The 20,059-nt window shown below is 52.3% G+C and overlaps 1 protein-coding gene across 2 annotated transcripts in view; it reads left to right on the top strand.

Moving 5' to 3' along the window:
- TMEM132D (transmembrane protein 132D) overlaps window positions 1–20,059 on the top strand; it is a 596,330-nt gene that overhangs the window by 564,783 nt on the left and 11,488 nt on the right. For both annotated transcript variants that reach the window (XM_070627303.1, XM_070627304.1), the window contains exon 6: window positions 18,833–19,038. In XM_070627303.1, the coding sequence (XP_070483404.1) occupies window positions 18,833–19,038 (206 nt within the window). The remainder of the gene's footprint in view (window positions 1–18,832; window positions 19,039–20,059) is intronic.

The raw sequence follows: 20,059 nt of genomic DNA, 5'->3' as shown, positions 1-20,059 counted from the left end.
AACCTGATGCCCAATGTGGCAGCGTGAAGAGGTGGCCTTTGAGAGGTGATTAGGTCATGAGGTGGAGCCTCATGATGGGGTTAGTGTCCTTATAAAAGAGACCCCCAGAGGGGCTGGCCCCGTGGCCGAGTGGTTAAGTTCTCATGCTCCGCTGCAGGCGGCCCAGTGTTTCCTCAGTTCGGATCCTGGGCGTGGACATGGCACCGCTCATCAAACCACGCTGAGGCGGCATCCCACATGCCACAATTAGAAGGACCCACAACTAAGAATATACAACTATGTACCGGGGGACTTTGGGGAGAAAAAGGAAAAAAATAAAGTCTTAAAAAAAAAAAAAGAGAGACCCCCAGAGCTCCCCGGCCCCTTCCACCAGGTGAGGATGCAGCGAGAAGCCGGCCATCTGTGAGCAGGAAGCCGGCTCTGGATCTGCTGCAGCCACGACCCTGGACTTCAGCCTCCAGAACTGGGAGCAATAAATGTCTGTTGTTCATAACCCAGCGAGCCCACGGGGATTTTGTCGTGCCGCCCAAGTTGACGAGACAGGTGAGTTCCCCTGAAGGACGTGCTGAGCTGGGATTTGGGGCCAAGATGTTTGTTAGGGATCGAGCCCAGTGAAGAGAGAGGGGAAGCAGGATCCCGCAGAGGGAGAGGTCAAGCCACCGTGCTCCCAGAGCAGGTTGACGGTCAGCGTGTCCCACCTGGCTCACGGGCCTGCCGTGGGAAGGTGACTTGTGCAGCTGAGGCAGACCCTGCAGGGGTCACAGCCCAGGCTGTCTGCTGACTACACACCCTCCCTCCAGAAGGATCTGAGGCGTGCTCCTCCGTGTCCTCCCAGCCTCCCTCCCACTGGGGCCCGTGCCTCCTCCCCCTGCTCCCCATAGGTCTTCTTGCTTTCTTATATCTCCTTCTGGAACTTTTATTCACAGGTGAATATATAGTCCTACATTCTCCTGTTCCATGGGCTTCTATACGCTGGGTCCTCAAGGTGTCTCTCCAAGCCACATAGACCCCCTCCTTGCTCTGTGGGTGGCAGGACACTGGGACATGAGGGCAGTGACGGTCTAGAAACCGGTCGGGAAGAATTCCAATGTTCTCCGGCTAACTCTCCTTCACCGTGGCGCTGGGTGAACAGCCACCTGGCCGTCCTGCACTTGGCTTTTCTCACTGAGGGATCCATCCTGGAGACCCCTCCATATCCGCAGGCGGAGCACCTGCTCCTTCTGCTCTACACCCAGGTAGTGTCCCCTAGCCCATGGGGGTGCGTGTCCAGGGAGCACCCACGTGGTTCGCATGGAGGGTCACTGGCCCACTCATGTAGCATGGCCCCCGGGTGGTCTGTGCCAACAGAGTAAGGGGCCGGGCAGAGCTCATCCTTGGTCCTCCCCTTCTCCTGTCGCATCTCTCTGCCTCTTCTCTCCTTACTTAGCACCTCCGACAAGACTGAAAGGGAGAGTGTTGTCATTATGGCGTTGGGGGTGCTTCTGGGGCAATGAGTTATTTCTCAACTTGGTGGTATATAAGTTTGCTTTATAATTATTCATGCAAACATATTTATGTGTTTAATGTTCATTTGTATACGTATTTTACAATTAAAAAAATAAAGAATGCAGAATTCAAAAAAAAGACAAGGGTGAATGGGTCTGTGGTTAATAGGCACCAAAAAGCCTCATCACCAAAGGAATGAATCACTAATGGTGAATTTTCTAAATGGTGGAGGAGGCAGAGTGGCAGAGGTAGTAGAGTTTGCTGTTTTTCTCCCTCAGCCCTGCTCTCGGATCCCCACACGTGGGTGGAGCTCAGGGTCAGTGTGCATCCTCAGGAGCAGCAGAGCTAGGCGTGCACGAGACTGGTCAGAGGCAGCACCCGGGAAGGATAAAGCAGAGAGGGAGCAGGAGTCAGCAGGGCGAGCTCCAGAATTGAGTGTGGGTCTGATCCCTGTGAAAGGAGACGGGGAGGACGGAGAGCGGGCAGGAGGAGCGCAGTCTGCGACAAAGCTCGGCATTCTCAGCTGGCCGAGCAGCAGGTGCGGGTGCAGATTGCTGGAGAGCTCACACCAGCTCGAAGAGGCCGCCTTGGCCATCGCCGTGCTCAGACCCCGGCGGGCAGATGCTGAGGGCCCTGCAGACAGAGGCTGTCAGTGAATGACGCCCCTCATGGCTGGCTCCTCCCGAGGCAGACCTGAACGGGGCTCCCCATGGCTGCCGTACGTCCTCTCTGTCGCCCTCGTCAGACCAGACATTCAGGTGGCGAGTGGTCGGTAGCTTTATTGAGTGTTTGCTGTATGCATGCAGAAACCTAAGAACTTCACATATATCAGCTCACTGACTCCTCCAGCAACTCACAAAGCTGGTACTATTATCATCATCTCCATCACAGATGAAGAAACTGAGGCACAGAGAGTTTAAGCAGCTTGCCCAAAGTCACGCAGCCAGTGAGTGAAAGAGCTGGAATAATGTAAATGCAGAACATCACATCCAGAGCCTAATGACACTAGACCACCTTGGGATTTATCCGGAAGAAAAAGAGCCCCATTCAGGCCCAGAGAGTCTCTTCATCCTGGAGAGGTTATGAGCAGCTTCTGCTGGTTTCTCCTAACCCTGCTGTGTTTCGTTGTCCTCACTTAAAAGAAGTTAATTCCATTTATGCCCCATGATGATAGTTTTCCGTCCCTGGCAACAGTACAAAGTTTCGGACTTGCTTCTTGAACTCTGGTTATTCACCGGGGGGGCTGAAGCATTCGGGGTGAAGACACTCACATCTGCAGCCTCCTCCGAAATGAGTCACGACAGAAGGTGGACCGAGGGCTGGCAGGTGATGGACGTGGGATAAAACAGACGCGGGGAGTGTTCATTATGGAAGCTGGGTGGGGGGTGTCTGGGGGTTCACACTACAATTTCCATTTTTCCCCATGTTTAAAATTTGTCATCATAAGATATTGAAAAAGCAGATCAAATGATTTAATCGAAATAATAAACCTGCAGGTGATGTGTGACCAGGGCAGTGACTCCGCAGGTGGGTTAGTGACGTTTGGGAGACACTCCATTGGAGGGAGGGGTGTCAGTGATGGCCAGAGAGGGCTTCCCCACATGGCAGAGGAGACAGAGGAGTCTGCTGGAGCCAGCAGCTCAGACTTTCCCCAGACCCGACGGGGCTGCGGCCTCCCAGGGGAGTTCATCTGGGCCATGCGGTCCCCCCTCCTGTGGATGTCCCAGCTGACGTGGAAACGGGCTGTCCCCACTTTGAGACCTGAGCTGTCTTCCCAAACCCAGTGACGCCACCAAGAGACCAGGTCAGGAAAAGAGATTGGCACCTTGGCTCAGGCCCACCTGCCTAAATCAGGGGGAAAATCAGCTTGTGGACAGTTTCTTCATGCCACACAGTCGAGGCAAGCGTGGGGCAGCAGGAGCGACCCTCGGGGAACTTGTGGCTTGTGGTGTTGGCTTGGAGAGACCATGCACGAGTGGACGGGTACATTCTGCAGCAGCGGGACTTCAGCTTGACTTAAGACTTGAGAAATAACTCCCTCACCAGCGGGTGAGCACAAAAATGCTGCCAGACTGTTGGTGATTAGCAAAAGAGTTCATAATTTTAGCTAAATGCATTCTCTTTACTGTATGCTAGGACCCGCTCCGAGGTCCTTGAGCATATCCTTTAATCCTGCATCTCTGCGCCGTGAGTACTGTTTGTCACCCCACTTTACAGACGAGGAGCAGAAAGGGGAGGGAACTGGCTTGCTGGGGAGCCACGGTCTGAGCACCCTCTCTGAACCTCTCTGGACTGCTGCCCTCTTTGGAATGTTGATGGGATTTCTTCCCCTAGAAGTCTGAAAGATGTCGCAGGCATCTGGACAACTAAGGAAGCCTTCCTGTTCGGTGACTTGCAGAGGCCACCTCGGTAGAACGAGAGAAACCGGAGCAGATTATGGAGGGTCTCAAGAGGAAGGGCGGGCGGGTCTTTTTGCCAGTAAATACCAACTAGGAACCGTCTCAGACAGGAGTCCCAGAATTCCCTGTGCTTCGCAGCAGCCAGAAGGATAGCAGGGAATGCCCAGCACATTTAGCACGGGAGAGCTCATCACCAGAAAAGAAATGGAGCAAGAAGGGCCTATGGTGCATTTGGCAAAAGGGCCAGTGATGTGATGACTTAATGTTGTTTTCTAACATTAAAAAGTCAAGAACTGTCTCCCAGTATTGCTGTGTATGGTTGAACAGGTTGTGCACTGCAGGACTGTGGAGGAAGGGTGCATTCACAGATGCCTCAGTCTGGAGGAAGGATGCCCACTCCTTCTTTCTGGAGAAAAACTTGGAGCAGTGACCTGGGTCAAGCCATGGGCATCCTCCACCAACAGGATATACTGGCACAGGTGCCAGTATCGGCCACTTCCTGAGATCCAGGATGCTGCCAGCAGAGAAGAGGACGGAGCTGCCCTCCTGAATGCAGATGGACCATTTGTGGTTGCTGTATGATGATCACGGTCCCCAAGACAGGAGGTCAGGAGGAGACTGATGAAGAGAGGAAAGCCAGCAACAGGAAGGCTTGGACTCATTCTCATCTGTGTGGGAGAGAAGTGTGTTGTGTCTCTGCAGCTCCCAGAAGTTTCTTCTTCTTTCTTTTCCTGCCACCCAAACATACGGCACCTTGGGTGTTCACCATCCTGCCCCACCACAGCCCAGGACTTTGTGAATGAAAATTCCCTGCTGTCGGCTGTCCTCCACACCAAGAGCAGGTGACCCTCCTGTCCCACTCACATGCTCCCTTTAGTCACTGGGACCAGGACAATGGGAGTGGACGCATCGTGTCCCTGAGTGCCCTCCACGGACCCAGCAGGGAGCATGGCTGTGTGTGTGGTCCACGGATAAAATATTCAGTCTACAGCCACGGATGGCGATAGGGACACACCTGCGCCTGGGGGTGTCTGACAGATGTGTGGGGGTGGTTTCTTGTTGTTGCTCACAAGGATTAGTGAGTACTAGCAGTGAGTGTGCAAAAGTCAGAGGCACTAAATGTCCTGCAGTGTCCAGGACAGTCCACCACAAAATATTGTCCCGTGTCCTACACAACTTGTAAATGTCCCACCAAACTAGGGAAAGGCTGTCATTACCTGTCCTGGAGCCTGATGCACTGGATTTCTCAGGCATGCACTCAAGGTACTTGGAAGGATACTCTGTGTTTGTTTATTTGTCACTTTACCGAGAGGCATTCCCCACCCAGGAAATGCCCTTGCCGGCGGCTCTGCTGAGCTGACAAAGCCCCACCCCTGAGCCACGCCCATCGCTGCAGGTTCACGGAGGCTCCAGCGAAGCATCTGCCTGCACTACATTTGCTGGTGAATTACGCTCCAGAAGCCGGGCACCGAAAGATGCGTCATGCTATTATAAATTCATTTTAATTTTACTTTACGTAGGTTAGGGCATTATATTAATGTTGATAAAATTATCTGGTAGATAAGTTACGAATTCCTTCTCAGCATTTTAAAGGAGAGTTATAAAATCTCTGTTGAACAACGGACGTATTATGTCTGGTAGGGCTGAGAACTCTCATAGATTTGCGAAATTCGGTGCCGTTTCATAGTTGCTGGTAGGACTTCTTGCAAAATGATTCTCACTTTTAGCCATTCCCTCACAATTCTTCCCTGTGTCCCTGCTATATGCCAGGCACTGTTCTGGGCACCAAGGATCCAGTGGCTGAAGGAGACAGATAAGGTCCTCCCGACCACACCAACTAGTCAGGATAGTTAGGCGATGTTGAGATAACACACAGCACCAGGACCTCAGCGGCCTTCCACAGCAAACCTCTCACTCACACAAAGGCGGCAGCAGGTAACTCTCCAGCACAGGCTCCTCCACGGAGTTTTGGCTCAGCATCCCAGACTGCTTCCCTCTTGGGCACCAGCATCTCAGGGCTGCCAGGCGGGAGAAAAAGAAAGGAAGAATGCACACTTGGTTCTTCAGTGCTTCTGATCATAAAATGACACACATCGCTTCCACTCCTGTCTCATTGGCCAAGGCAAATCACATGGCCGTCCTACATTCAAGGAGGTGGAGAGTCAGGAATGAGAATAGACGTGGGAACCAGAAATGAGATCTGTACCTGGTGATGCTCATCCACCTCCCCACCCTGTAGGCTGCTTTCAGGCAGGACTGGAAGTCGTGTGGCACCTGGACAAGGCAGCCACCTCCCCTTTCCATTGTATCAGTGAGGGGACAGTCGAGAGACAGAATCCATGTCAGTCATTTGAACAGAGAGAGTTTAATGTAAAGCATTGCTGACTGGATACAAAGCTGTTAATTACATCATTAAAAGGAGGAAGGAGACTTGTGTGTTGCCATGGAGGCAGCGTGCATAAAGCAGATCCCACCCCCTAGAGCTGAAGGAACTCAGAGACTGGAATTGTTAAAACAGAGATGGTGCCCTTGGGGCCAGGGGCTCTCCAAGCAGAGGTTGCTGTTCAGCTGGCACCAGTCCCTCTGAATATGAAAGGGGGACCTTGGGCTTGGGACCCAGAGCTCTGAGGAGGGGGCACTGGCTGGCTGGTGCTCTTGTCTTGGAGGAGGTGCCATGTGGCTGGTTCTGTGAGTGCTGGAGAACCGTGAACCGGGTCAGCTCCTGCTTCAGGAGGGAAGCGCTGCCATGGGTGAGGCATTGCTGGGTGGTGCTCACGGGTCCAGCAGGAGACAAGGATCCCAGGAGGAAAACGGGACGCAGCAAGCCCTTCCTCCTCCAGCCTGGAAGTCGTCTTCGGGTTCCCCTCTTGGCAGAGCCTGAAAGGGCACAGCTGGCAAATCAGATGTTTGCTTTGCAGGGTCACAGAACAGACCAGGGCAGGTGGGTTTGAGCTCAGAGATAATAACCACCTTCCACGACCTTTATTTTTTAAATGCACTGATTCACTCTTCTCCTGCATCTCATTTCTACAACACAGACCTCAGCCACTGCTGGTCTCTTGTGCTACCGCGCTCTTTCTTATGATTACTCTGAATGCGCGAGAGACACACGCTCCATCTTTCCAAGACCATGGCCTTGGTTCTGCGAGAGTTCCAAGGACCATGAATACAAAATGGACATTGGGCAAAATATGAAGCAGGCATCAACTCCATCTTTCCTTCTGCTGCTCATTCAGTGTCAAGAACATTTTGTGATCCAAAAGAATAGAAAGAGACTCACACTCAGTAGTTTCCAGAAGTGGGCCGTGGTTTTTGTTTCCAAGGATTATTCAAAGTTATAAGTGAGATCATACAGTACTTGTCTTTCTCTGACTCATCTCGCCCAGCATAATGCACTCAGGGTCCATCCATGTGGTAGCAAATAGCAGGATATCTTCCTTTCTCATGGCTGACTGGTATTCCGTTGTGTCCGTGTACCACATCTTTTTGATCCATTCATCCCTTGATGGGCATTTGGTTGTTCCCATAGCTTGGCTGTTGGGAATAATGCTGTGATAAACATGGGAATGCAAATATCTCGTCGAAATCCTGTTTTCATTTCCTTTGGCTTTATACCCAGTAGTGGAATTGCTGGATCCTATGGTAGATCTACTTTTAATTTTTTGAGGAACCTCCATATTGTTTTCCGTTATGGTTGGGCCAATTTACATTCCCACCAACAGTGCTGGAGGGTTCCACATCCTCGCCAGCACCTTTTGTCTTTTGTCATCTTGATGACAGCCATTCTAACAGGTTTGTTAACTTTTAAAGGAGTTGAACCTATAAAAAACAAAGAGTAAAATGGTGGTTACCAGGAATGGGGGGTAAGAGTGATGGTGTTTAAGGACACATCTTATAACTAGCAGTTAATAAGCCATAGAGATCTGATGCACAGTAGAATGAATATGGAAGCAATATGTACTACAGTGATGTAATGTGATCAATATTGCTACATTGGCAATCCTGTTACAGTATATAAATGTATCAAAACAACAGACTATACGCCTTAAACTTATACAATAGTACATGTCAAATTTATTCAATAAAAATAAGTTATTTAAGGGGCCGGTCCGGTGGCGCAGCTGTTAAGTTCACACATTCCACTTCGGTGGCCCAAGATTCGCCGGTTCGGATCCCAGGTGCAGACATGGCACCGCTTGGCAAGCCATGCTGTGGTAGGCGTCCCACATGTAAAGTAGAGGAAGATGGGCACAATGTTCGCTCAGGGCCAGTCTTCCTCAGCAAAAAGAGGAGGATTGGCAGTAGTTAGCTCAGGGCTACTCTTCCTCAAAAAAAAAATAGTAATAATAAGTTATTTAAGGAAAGTCTTAGCAAGGGGGAAACAAAATTCAACAGCTAGTAGCAGAAGAAAAATCAATCCCTTTTGAGATTTTTGTGAGGTTTCCAGTTTTCCGTCTTTATCTATATTTTGTCCGTGTGTTCTTGAGTGTGTGAGATTAATGAAGAGACGTGTGAGTCTCTCCACGTGCGTGACTCTTGCCAGTTCACTGGGCTGATTGATGATGCATCTCCTGTGCTCCTTGGTGATGAGGAAGGAGCCAAGCGCTCAGGGGAAGACGGGCAGGCAGGCGTTGCCTCTGCCCTCACTCCGTCTCAGCCCGAGCGACCCCGCTGTCCTGGAGCTGCCTTCTCCCAGTGCTCATTCCAGTCCCTGGGGAGAGAGAGCAGCAACCTTGATATACAGACCTGGTCCCCTGCCCAGGAGGCTGCCTGAGGTTCACCAAGCACGGTGCCCAGAAGACCCGTTCTTTCTCTGTATTTTGTTGATATTGTTTGTAGTGACTCACTTTCGATTATAACCAGAAACTTGCCAAAGGATCTGGGTGCTGCCAGCATTTTTCCTCTGATTTCTCGTTGTGGATACAAACGCTGTTGTCTCTGGAACATCGCTGTCCTGATAATTGGACAGGGGCGCTGCACCGCCCTGGCTTAGGGAGAAAAAAACCAGCATGAGGTAGTGGAATGAGCCAGCACACGGGACCAGGAAAACCTGGGTTCCAACCCCTTATCTGCAGATGAGCGGCCGAGTAGCATTGGAAAGGACGCGACCCTTTGTGGGTTAGGACTCCAGCCTCCTCTGGCGGACAGTCAGTCCTCTAGCCGGGGACGCCAAGCTCGGAGCCTGACGGGATTTCTGATTCTCTCCTTCTTGTCATGCCTACTTTTTCAGAAGTCCCCAATCCAGTGCTGGTGGCTGGGTGGTAGGGAATGGTGGGCGCCCCTGGGGATGGTGGAGCATGGGAGCTGGCTCGTACCAGCCAGCAAGACCCATTTCTACATGACTCTTCCCAGCTCCACATTCAGTGACTTGAGCTTAGTGGTGTGACAGCAGGAGTGTTTATGCTGCGGAAATCAACCCCTGCTAAAACCAAGGCCCGTCTTTATTTTCCAGAGAGCAGGTTGTGCACGTTTACCAGCACACCATTGCCTTCTTGGACCATCACGGCCTTGAGGGGGTGCGAGTCGCTGTTGGCAACTATTGGTCATCTAGGGACAGAGTTCTGGCCCTGCCGTTTCCTAGCTGACAGGCATATTATCAAGTTGTATAAGCAGTCTGTGCCTCAGTTTCCTCGTCTGTAAGTAGTGGATAGTCATAAATCTTACCTGGAGGCAGGTCTACCATGAAGCTAATGCGACGTACGCTCCAGGCCCCTCACTCACCAGGCTCCTTTCTAAGACCCAGTGCAGACTGGAGAAATTCCGTGTTCTTAATTGTGCTCTGTTTATTAATGAGGGCCCCCAGATCTGCTCCTCCGCTTATGCACGAGCTTATCAGGAGGTGTCAGGTAGATAATGCACATAGAGTGATTCATGCCGAGCCTGGCACGTGTGAGTGTTAGCTCTCACGTCACTTCAGAAGTCTCGGTGAAGAACTGTGGCTGGCAAGGAGGGCTGCGGAACGGGGCTCGAGGGAGGCAGGGCGGTGGGGCAGAGCTGATGTGGCCCAAGTCAGCAGACAGGACTCATGAGGAGAAGCCTGGAATTTCTGAAACGAAAGGGAACGTGGTGAAGCCAAGCGCTAAACAGACAGGAGACGGAGCCCTGCAGCAGGGAGTCGTGCTTCTGAGCATCACCCGGGGGAGCCAAGAGGGAGGCTCCCCCAGGCGCTCGCCCCACCCAGAGCTGGCACCATGCTGACGGCTAGCCTGCGGCCTGAGAACCAAGAACTAGAAGCCAGGTCTTGGTTGAAGTCCAGCTTTGCACTCCCCAAGCTTGTTCTGATTATCCCTTGCTGCACGATAAACCACAGTCTGCGGGTTGACTGGCCCAGCCGGGCGGTTTTCCCTTGATGACCTCGTGGGGTTGCCGTCAGGTGGTGCCTGGATGGAGTCATCCAAAGGCTGAACTGGGCTGACATCCAAGATGGCGCATCCCGTGGATGGCAGCTGACGTGGACAGTTAGCTGCGAGCCCAGTATGGGGGTCCACATTCGGCGATTCCATCTGGTCTGGGCTTCCTATGACACAGAGCGTGGGTTCTGAGAGGGGACGTTTGCAGGGCAAGGGGTCCAAGAATCCCGGGTGGAAGGCTTTTTACGAGCAGGCATCAGAGGTCTCAGGTGACCACTTATGTCACCTTCTGTTGGTCCAGCGAGTCCCTAAGGCCAGTTCAGATTCAAGGAGGGGGATTAGACTCCACCTCATCAACGGGGGCTCGGTGAGGCCCCCTGGAGAAGCGCACGTGAGGTGGGAGAGATCGCTGTGGCCCCTTTGGGAAACACAGTCTGCCACCTTCCTTTGCTTCCCTGAGTCTCAAAGTTCTGTGTCTACAAAAAGGAGATGTGATAAGACCAACCTCGCAGCACTGCTGGAAGAGCAACTGGGGAGGGTGGAACTCTCTAGAACCTGCTTCTCAGTGTGTACTACAGAGAAACACGCATTTGTGCACGGGGAGGTATGGACAAGGACGAGTGTTACTGCATGCTTTTAAAAAGTAAAATATGGAAAAATGTAAAAGTCTCAATTTACAGAGTTCCTTCATCTGTAAGATGGAATCGTCATAAAAGCTGTGGCCTAGGATTGCGGTGGAGCTCAAAAGAATCCGTTTAGAAAATGCGCTTAAAATGGTGGTTCTCACCTGAGGGTGACTTGGCACCCCGGGGGACGATTGACAATGTCTGGAGATATTTCTGTTGTCACAGCTGGAGGGGAGGGCGCTGCTGGCATCTAGTGGGTAGAGACCATGGCTGCCGCACATGGAACAGTGTCAGGCTCAGGGCAAGAGCCGCCTGGGCTGGTTGTTATTAAAATTGTTTTCTGCCGGCGCACTGGTTGGTGACTGTGAGAGCACAGCTGTGATCTTGTGACCCAGGCCACATGGTGGGTAGTTCTGAGAACATTCACTGAATGCATTATTCCTTCTGACCCAGGAAAGACAAAGCGGGAATGGCGCATTGTGTAAAAATGTTGTGTTTTGATTTAAAAGTAACAGAGCTTCCAGGAACTTAAAGTGAGGTTTAGAAGAAAAAAAAAAAATGCTATCTAATACAGATGATTCCAAAGATACCAGAATATTCCTGCTGAGTGTCATAAACCAGAGGCCCATCGTAGCAACCGGAAGGTGCCACTCGATGCTCCTTCTGGAGAGGACTCTCTGCTCTGCCTCAAGGAGCGTTGGCAGCAGGCATCCTCCAGCTGTGAGCTCCTTGGGGTCCCTCAGTTTTAAGATGAGTCACTGAGTCACCCTCTTCTTGGGGCCGCCCCAGCTGATGACTAAGATGGTGGGTCCGGGACATTTTCGCCAAAGCAGGGCGCCTCTCCTGGGCATCTATCTTGGCTCCCGACCTCTCTGTTGCACTGGAAGAAGTGTCCTCAGGTTTGCGTCTGATCTAAGAGCTCCCCTCCCCCTCCTGTGTCCCTTCCTCTTTCCTTCACAGACATTACTGCCTCATAGACCTTTTGTCTTGGTGTCCGCTTTCCAGAGAGCTCCACGTTCACACCGTGTCGCTCGAAGGATAAGAGGGCGGCCTCTGGAGCACAACAGCCTGGATTCAAATCGCAGATCCAGCCCCTTGTAGCTGTGCAAACTTGAACATGTCACTTAATCTTGGCTTGCCTCGGTTTTCTCATCTATACAGTGGGTATCATAACAATTCCTGTCTTGCTCGGTTCCTGTCAGGGTGAAACAAGTCCCTGCATGTAAGCCCTAGGAAAGGTGTGGGTAACAAGAGCTTGATGCCAGCTTTACTCGTCACCAATGTGTGAAGCCCCCACTTGGGCTGGCTCTGCCCTTAGCTCCCTGCTCCCTCCCCTGACTTCAGGCGGGCCATTTCCTCCCAAAACAGGAAAACAATCTCTAGGGATTAGATCGAGGGTTGTATTGGTCAGCTCGGGCTGCCTTAACAAGTTACCGCAGACCCGGGGACCTGAACCACAGGAATGCATTTTCTTACAGCTCTGGAGGCTGGAAGTCCGAGACCCAGGTGTGGGCAGGGTCGGTTTCTCCTGAGGCCTCTCTCCGTGGCTTGCAGACGGCTGTCTCCTTGCTCGCTACGTCCTCACGTGGTCATCCCTCTGTGCACACACATCCCTGGTGTCTCTCTGTGTGTCCTAACCTCTTCCTACCCTAAAGGCCTCATTTTAACTTAACCGCCTCTGTAAGGACCCTGCCTCCATGTAGAGCTGCCTTCTGAGGTCTTGGGAGCTAGTGCTTCAACGTATGGATTTGGGGGGCACAAACTCAGCCTGTAACAGAGCCATCTGATGCTCAACTCCACCCTCTCTGCACACTGCGCATCTCCCCTGACCTGGACCACTGACCTCCGGCCCCCGAGGCACATCTGTGCTCGTGGCCGCGCCTCCTCCTTAGGGTGTTCATTTAACGCTTGCTTGTCTTCTGTCGGAAAAGTGTCTATTTTCCCTTAACAGACACCACTGAGGTAGGTAAAGTTGTCTCTCAATAAATTAGCCAGGCACAGTGAGCCGTGTAAGGTTCTCTTCCAATGAATCAGTCCCTTGTGGCTGGAGGACACTGCACCTCAGTTTATCATCTGGAAAGTGGGGTGATAGTACCTGCCTCATGGACTTCTCGTGCGGATTAAGTGGAACGAGGTATTCGAGGCTCGGCGTGCTGCCTGCATACAGCAAACACGCAGTAAATATTACCCACCGCTCCCTTGTCTCCGCTATTATTAATGGTAACATTTTCGTCCAGGATAAAGACTAATCTCAAAAAGGTTATACCCAGCTTGAGCATTAGATCCAAATACTCTGTAGACTGTCTATTTTTGCCAAATTTAAGAGGGGGAGGAAACAGAATCTTAATATCCTTCGCTCTACCTCCTGGAAAAAAAAAAGGAAAGAGAAAAATATCAGAACATAAATTTTACCATGAATGTTGGTGATATTTAAATAAGATTTAAATTCACACAGCATTTAAACAGAAAAGAAGGAAATGGCATTAAATTCACAGAAGTGCCGGATTGCGCACACCAGAGTCAGAAACATGAACTGCATCCCCACCGTGGAGCAGAGCGGCGGGCTGGAAACGGACTAGGAGAGGGGTCCAGGCGTTTTAACGGATCGTTCCCTCAAACCCTCGGCATTGTGAAGTGGGAGTTAATAAATTGACATGTACAGTTACTCGTATTCTAACGAGAAGGAATGAGCAATTCTTGTCACCTAGACCACTGCACTTCTCCCGTTCGTCTGCTGGAGGGGGAGCTTGTAATGTTTAACACTCCAATGCAGTGGCCAGGGAGACCAGGGAAATGATGGATGTCAGGGGACCAGAGGGGGAAGTTCTGCCCCATCTGGCTCTTGCAGGAACACATCTCCGCTCGTCCATGGAGCCCAGGATGCGGTTGGGGCCACGTCCACCCTTGGGCGACTAGGCTGTGTCTTCTCAACTGAAGGTCAGCCCAGTCTTAGGTCAGGTTCTCTGGAGCTGAGCCTGAGCCAGGCGCCGTGTGTACGAGGCTTAGTGAGGAAAGTCTCGTGGGAGAGACCCTAAGGGACGAGGGAGCTGGACAGAGCTGGGAAGAGGAGGGCCGAGACGGTAGTTTCCCGTGGCTGCTGTAACACACTGCCACAAGCTTGGTGTCTAAACCACAAAAATGCCTTCTCTCTCCGTTCTGGAGGCCAGAGGTCAAAATCCGGCTCCGTGGGGAACTCTGGGGAGAGTCTGTTCCTTGGTTCTTCCAGGAGCTCGTGGCAGCTGGCACGTGTTGACTTGTGGCCACATCACTCCAGTGTCTGCCTCATCGTCACAAGGCCTTCTCCTCTTCTGTCGGAATCAAATCTCCCTCTGCCCCCCTCTTATAAGGACTCTGTGACAGTTGGGATAATCCAGGATAATCTCATCCCAAATCCTTAATTCCATCTACAAAGACCCTTTTTCCATAGAAGGTGCATTTCCAGGTTCCAGGGATTGGGACCCGATTTCTTTGGGAGTCATTATTCATCTGACTACAGATGGGGATCAGGAGACTCTGCTCCCCTATGGGCCCTCTGGAGTTTGCAGTGTGCCACATGCCACAGAGGTTGTCCTCATATGCGCTTGTGCAGCCTGTGTTTGGCTGCCGGCTGCCCCAGCGGGGAGCAGGGCTGGGAAGACGTCTGAGCATCTCCAGGTGAGGCAGCTCCCATCTGCCGAGGGAAGTCCTCCAAGTTCTCTCTCTCTCCCCTCCGCCCTTCCCTTCTCCTCCTCCTATCTTCTTCTCCCCTCTTCCTCTTCTTGTTTCTCTCTTTCCCCCTCTCCCTCCCTTCCTTCCTTCCTCCTGTTCTGCTTCCCCTAAACAGGCTTGAACATATTTGGAAGCCATAAGGAACAGGCAGAGCTCACAAGGCCACAGCAACCGTATCTTGCAGCCTCTGAGCTGAGTCACAAGTGCCACCAAAAAGAAAGATCTGTCGCACCTACCTGCCGGGTCCCCTCCATGCGAAAATGACAACGAGCAGAGCCCAGTGGTACCGTAGACCCCAAACCGTGTGACTCACGAGCATTGGTACCCCGGGAAGGCCTCATTCCCCAAAACTCCCAAGCACGTAGGCTCAGTAAGACCCTTTGACTTACCGCTGAAGTCTCTGCCCCAGGCGACTCAGTCTTTATATTCTGCTCAAATCCTTCTGCAGCGTCCCCCAAACCCTCCTCCAAGGTGAAGGCTGCAAGGCCGCATGTGAGGCCTCCCTGGTTTGTGTTCACTTGGTCTGCATGCCATGTCAGTCACGACAAAATCATTAGTATCAGGAGGGGGTCCCATAAGTGAGCGCTGGGGAGTGACGCGTGTGCAGCCTGTTTGTAACACAGACCTCTGCCTCCGGGGCAGACCCCAGTTGGCTCGTTTTGAGTTTGCAAGAATTAGGATCCTTCGAGCCACCTCCTCATTATCTTATCTGTCTTCCTATGTCTCATTCACCCAGCCCAGCCTGGTAAATGCGCTAATTTGGTGCATCGTGTCTTTATTGATACAGTAGTCAGAATATGTCTGTGCACGATGCAGCAGTGGGAATAAACTTGGTTACAGTGAAGGAACAAATAACAGAAATACCAGTGACTTAAAACAACAAAGTTGTACTTGTCACCCATGCCACCTGTCCCTTGCAGCTTTGTGGGTGTCACTGCTTGTCACAGGCCCCCAGGAGCCAGGCTGACCAGGCAGCACCCACCAGCACTGCCAGACACCACGCGAGAGGGGCAGGCAGCTGTGGAAGGTCCCTTATCTGAAATTAGGTGTTCCCACAAGGAGGTGACACCTGTCACTCCTGCTCACAACTCATTGTCAAGATGGTCACAGCCCCGCCCAACAACAAGTGAGCTAGAAGGCCAGTCCTGCCATGTGCCTGGAGAAGAACCGCACGTTGTTGGCAAACACCTCTACTGATGGCCTCCATATACAGAGCGCAGACCGCAGCCGTGCACGGAGCCCAGAGCATCGGAGGGGAGAGGCTGACAACCCCTCCAACCAAACGTATTTGTTGTGTTTATTGCTGGACGTCAACCTCCACACACACATACACCTATCCTGCCTCCGCACCTGGCCCGTGTGGACCCGGGGCTGCAGGTCCCCGTCCTGGGTGTGGAGTGCCTCCCCCGCCTCCACTGAGGGGGCTGCTCAACTTTTCCCTCACCTCCTCACCCTGCCACCAGCATCCAGCTCCCGCTTTCCTGTTACCCTGAGGAATAAACACTGAGTTTTAGATAAAACAAAAACAAAACATGAAGACTTAGGGTTACATCCACAACGACACCTAGCACCCCCAGGCATCGCTTCTCTGGTCCACAGGAGGACTTCAGGGTTGTGCTCGATGCCAAGAAGGAGCCGAGATGACCCCCAGACTCATTTTCTTAGAACACGTGGTTTGGCAAAAGGGCCCAGAAAGTGAAAATCATGAAGCAGCCTGTTTCCCTGAAAATGTCTCAGTATTTCCCCCCTTCCTTCCTTCCTTGCTTCGCCTCTCTCTTTCTTTCTTTCATTCACTCTATCTCTCTAGCTCTCTCTGTCTCTGTCTCTCTGTGTCTATCTCTCGCTCTCTTTCTCTCTCTCTTTCTTTCTCCCTTTTCTTTCTTTCATTCTCTCTCTAGAAGTCAGCTCATCTGTGACGATTCAGCCTGACTTAGAATTGGAAGACCTGAAAGAGAAAAAGCCTAGGATTAAAGACTCACTGGTCCTGAAGCGAGGAGAGCCGTGGACAGGCCACGAGTCCAGTGAAGTCCCCTGAGCTTGTTCCATTCAGCTTCTCTAGCCAACTTCAGTGCCTTTGCTGTTGGCAGAGGTCTAGGATGACAGCACCTCCAACTCACAAATGGACCTGCGTCCGCGTTTCCCTCCAGAGTTATTGACCATCCCCTGGACAGTACAGCTTCTAGTGTCCCACTGTGCGTGTCACATCCCCGCTGCCTCGCCGTGAAGATAAAGGGGCTGACACCGGTCATGCTTTTCATGATGTCTGAACAACCTAGTCGTTCCTGCTTTGTTTTTCTCACGCCCTCCAAGTGCCAGAGGGAGGTGTGCCTCCTGCAAAAAGAGACCGGGAGGAGCATTCGGGCAGGAATGTCGCACCTGCCAGAGAGGGGACAGCCGGGTGCCAGCTGGGGCTGAGGGTGTCTTTCCCACTTTCCAGCTGTGCATCCTGGGGAAGCGTGACTTCCTGTCTCAGGCCCCAGGGTGATCATGGGGCCGTGAGGACAGCAGCCTGCCCCTGAGTGGCTGTGAGTCATGACTGAGACCGTAGCTGTGGCGAGCCCAGTGCTGGTCCTGGCGTAGGAAGTGCTCAGTGAATGGGAGGGCTCCTTCCACTCGCCCGAGGGATCACCAGCCAGCCCCACCCTCACGGCCTCTGCTTCCACCCACCTCACCCCCTCTGCGTTCATCCCCTAGGGCTGCCGACACGAGTTACCGCACACCTGGCAGCTTCAAACACCACACACTTATTCTCTCCCAGTTCTGCAGGACAAAATCCCAAATTGGCTTCACTGGCCCAAAATCAAGGTGTGAGCAGGGCCGCACTCCCTCCAGAGCTCCAGGAGAGGGTCCGTTGCTGTCCCGTCCAGCTTCTAGAGGTTAGTCCTGGGCCCCTCCTCCATCATCAAAGCCCAGAACAGCATCTCGCTTCAGGGGCACGTGGCCTTCCTTGGCTTCAGTTGTCAAATATCCTCACCTCACTCTTATAAGGACGCTGGGATTACATTTAGGACTCACCGGGATAATCTAGGATAATCTGCCCATCTCAAGATCCCTCACTTAATCACGTCTGCAATGTCCTTTTTGCCACATAAGGGCAAACCCATGGGTTCCAGGAGTTAGGGCTTGATAGCTCTGGAGGCCGTTGTTCAGCCCACCACACCACCCCCAAGACTTGCCCCGACGCTCACTGAGGATGAGGTAAACTCCTTGAAGAGCTGGGAGACAGAGACACGAGGACAAAATCCTTTCATTGTACTTGGTTCTCCCCTCGGACGTCGGCAGAGAGGAGCCGGCTTGTGTGGGGGGCGGCAGTTGAGTACGTGGACCCCCCAGGACCGAGTCGTGGTGGCTCTCCTCCTTCCTGGGGGGGCTGACCGTGGTCAAGCTCCTTTATGCTCAGTTTCCCCGTCTGGAATATGGGACCCACAGGAGTGCCCATCTTGTGGTGGCCCTGAGGATGACGTCGGCTGGCGTGCCTGGATTAACGTGTGCACGTCCTCTGGAAAGCAGGGCCTGTGGCACGGAGTTGAGTGCAGGTGGGCATTTGGGGAGTGACTCCAGGAAGCAGAGTGGGGGCGGGGACAGGACAGGACATGCGGAAGGAAGAGAAGCCAAAGGAGGGCAATTACCTCTGTGGGCAAGTGGCGGGCATGCCATTGAGACTCTCTAGGGAACCATGAGGAATATCTCAGAATCCGCCCCGCAGCTGAGATGGGAGGCTGTATGCACTTGATTTATTGCAGAAGTTCTCAGGAGAAATTCACATGGGAGCGAAGGAAGCAGGATGCAGAAAGGAGAGAAGCTGAGCAAGGACAGTTTCCAAGGAAATCCACGTCGGCCAGATGCCAGGAGGAGCTCTGGCGAGTGAACTGTGCACGCAGTTTGTTCCTCCTTGAGCATACCAGGAAGTCACCAGGCAAAGAAGTGGGGTGGGTGGTACACAGCACCCAGGTCACTCTGAGGGACAGCTCCAGCCACCTAAGGGCATAACTTCTCTGTGATGCACCTGCAGTGCCTGAGGGGTGAGTGTACCGACCCATAAGCGATCCCAGGAGAGGTGGTGGCCCCACAGCATCTGTTATCACACCCGCCATTTCTGCCATATCAGAAAGCAAGAACCAATGTCCACACTAGGACATACTCCTCACAATGGTGCCCCCAAAACAGCTGTGGCACGTCCCTTTCCTCCTCCGCTGTCTCCTGCTGTTCCTTTGGCTATGGGATATGATAAAACTCATGCGTCCCCTCTCTGACCTCCTTACAGGTTTCTGACAGGTGTGACTACGTCTTCGTCAACGGGAAAGAAATGAAGGGCAAGGTGAACGTGGTGGTGAACTTCACCTACCAGCACCTGCACAGTCCTCTGGAGATGACGGTGTGGGTCCCCCGGCTCCCGCTGCAGATAGAGGTCTCCGACACCGAGCTCAATCAGATCAAGGGCTGGAGAGTGCCCATCGTCTCCAACAAAAGGTGGGTGAGCGAGTCCAGTCTCCATAAGAGAGGCCCAACTCAAATGTGCTCCAGCTAAAATGGAAATTTAGAGGGTGCCTCATTTCAGCCACGACTGGATCTGGGGATTCAAATAAACTCCTGAGGACTGGGTGTCTCTCTGCCTCTCGGCTCTGGTTTGCTTTGTGTTGGCTTCATCCTCTATCAGGCTTTTCTCAGGAGGTTCCAGACTTCCATTCCATGTTCTCTGCAGTTCCACAGAAAGTGCATCCTCTCTTTCCCAGTAATTCCAGCAAAAGTCATGGAGTTGAGTCTTATCTTCACTTGGGTTGTGTGCCCATCCCTAATCTAATCACCGCAGCCAAGGGGATAGCAAGCACTGACTGGCTGGCTAGACTTCAGCCACAACCCCTTGGCTGGAACCTGGGGAGCTAGAGGAAGAGGTAACCTCTGCCTGAACTAACACATCAGTTCCAGAAGAACGGGAGAAGTGATTCTGGGGGACACAAACAACAGATGTCCACTGGAGAGACATCTGAACAGATTCTCCCTGACTTGGGCAGCCTCTCCAGGCCCCAGGTTCAGAAGCTCTGAGATCGCTTTGCCATGGGAAGATGAAGAACGAAGCTGGTCACCTGTGTGCCTGGTCTATCATTCTGATGGTGCGTGATAGAGTGAGAAGTCCCCATCATCTACGTCAGGCAACAGGCCTCACATACAAAGAGAGTTGTAGAAGCTCAGGTTCTGTGTTCAGAGACTTTGTCATCTCAGAGAAAACCATGCTTAAGGATCCATATATAAGTGATCTGTAGAAAGCCAAAAGTGAGCCTGTGCAGAGTTAGAGAAGGAGATATTCCTGGAGGCTGTGTACTCAGCGGGGGGTAGGGAATTGGTACTTACCTGAGGGATGACGTTTATATTCCTTCCCTTGGAAGTCCACCACTTTCAGTCCTTGCGGCCCCTGGGAGAGGGGATGGCTTTAAAGATGAAGGCAGTGGGTCCCATGTGCAGCTGGAAGATGGTTTCAACAATGATCCCTTTC

This window comes from Equus przewalskii, chromosome 7 (genome assembly GCF_037783145.1).
Source record: "Equus przewalskii isolate Varuska chromosome 7, EquPr2, whole genome shotgun sequence".
Classification (NCBI taxonomy): Eukaryota; Metazoa; Chordata; class Mammalia; order Perissodactyla; family Equidae; genus Equus; species Equus przewalskii.
Note: the sequence above shows the minus strand (reverse complement) of the source record. Positions and strands in the feature narration are given on the sequence as shown.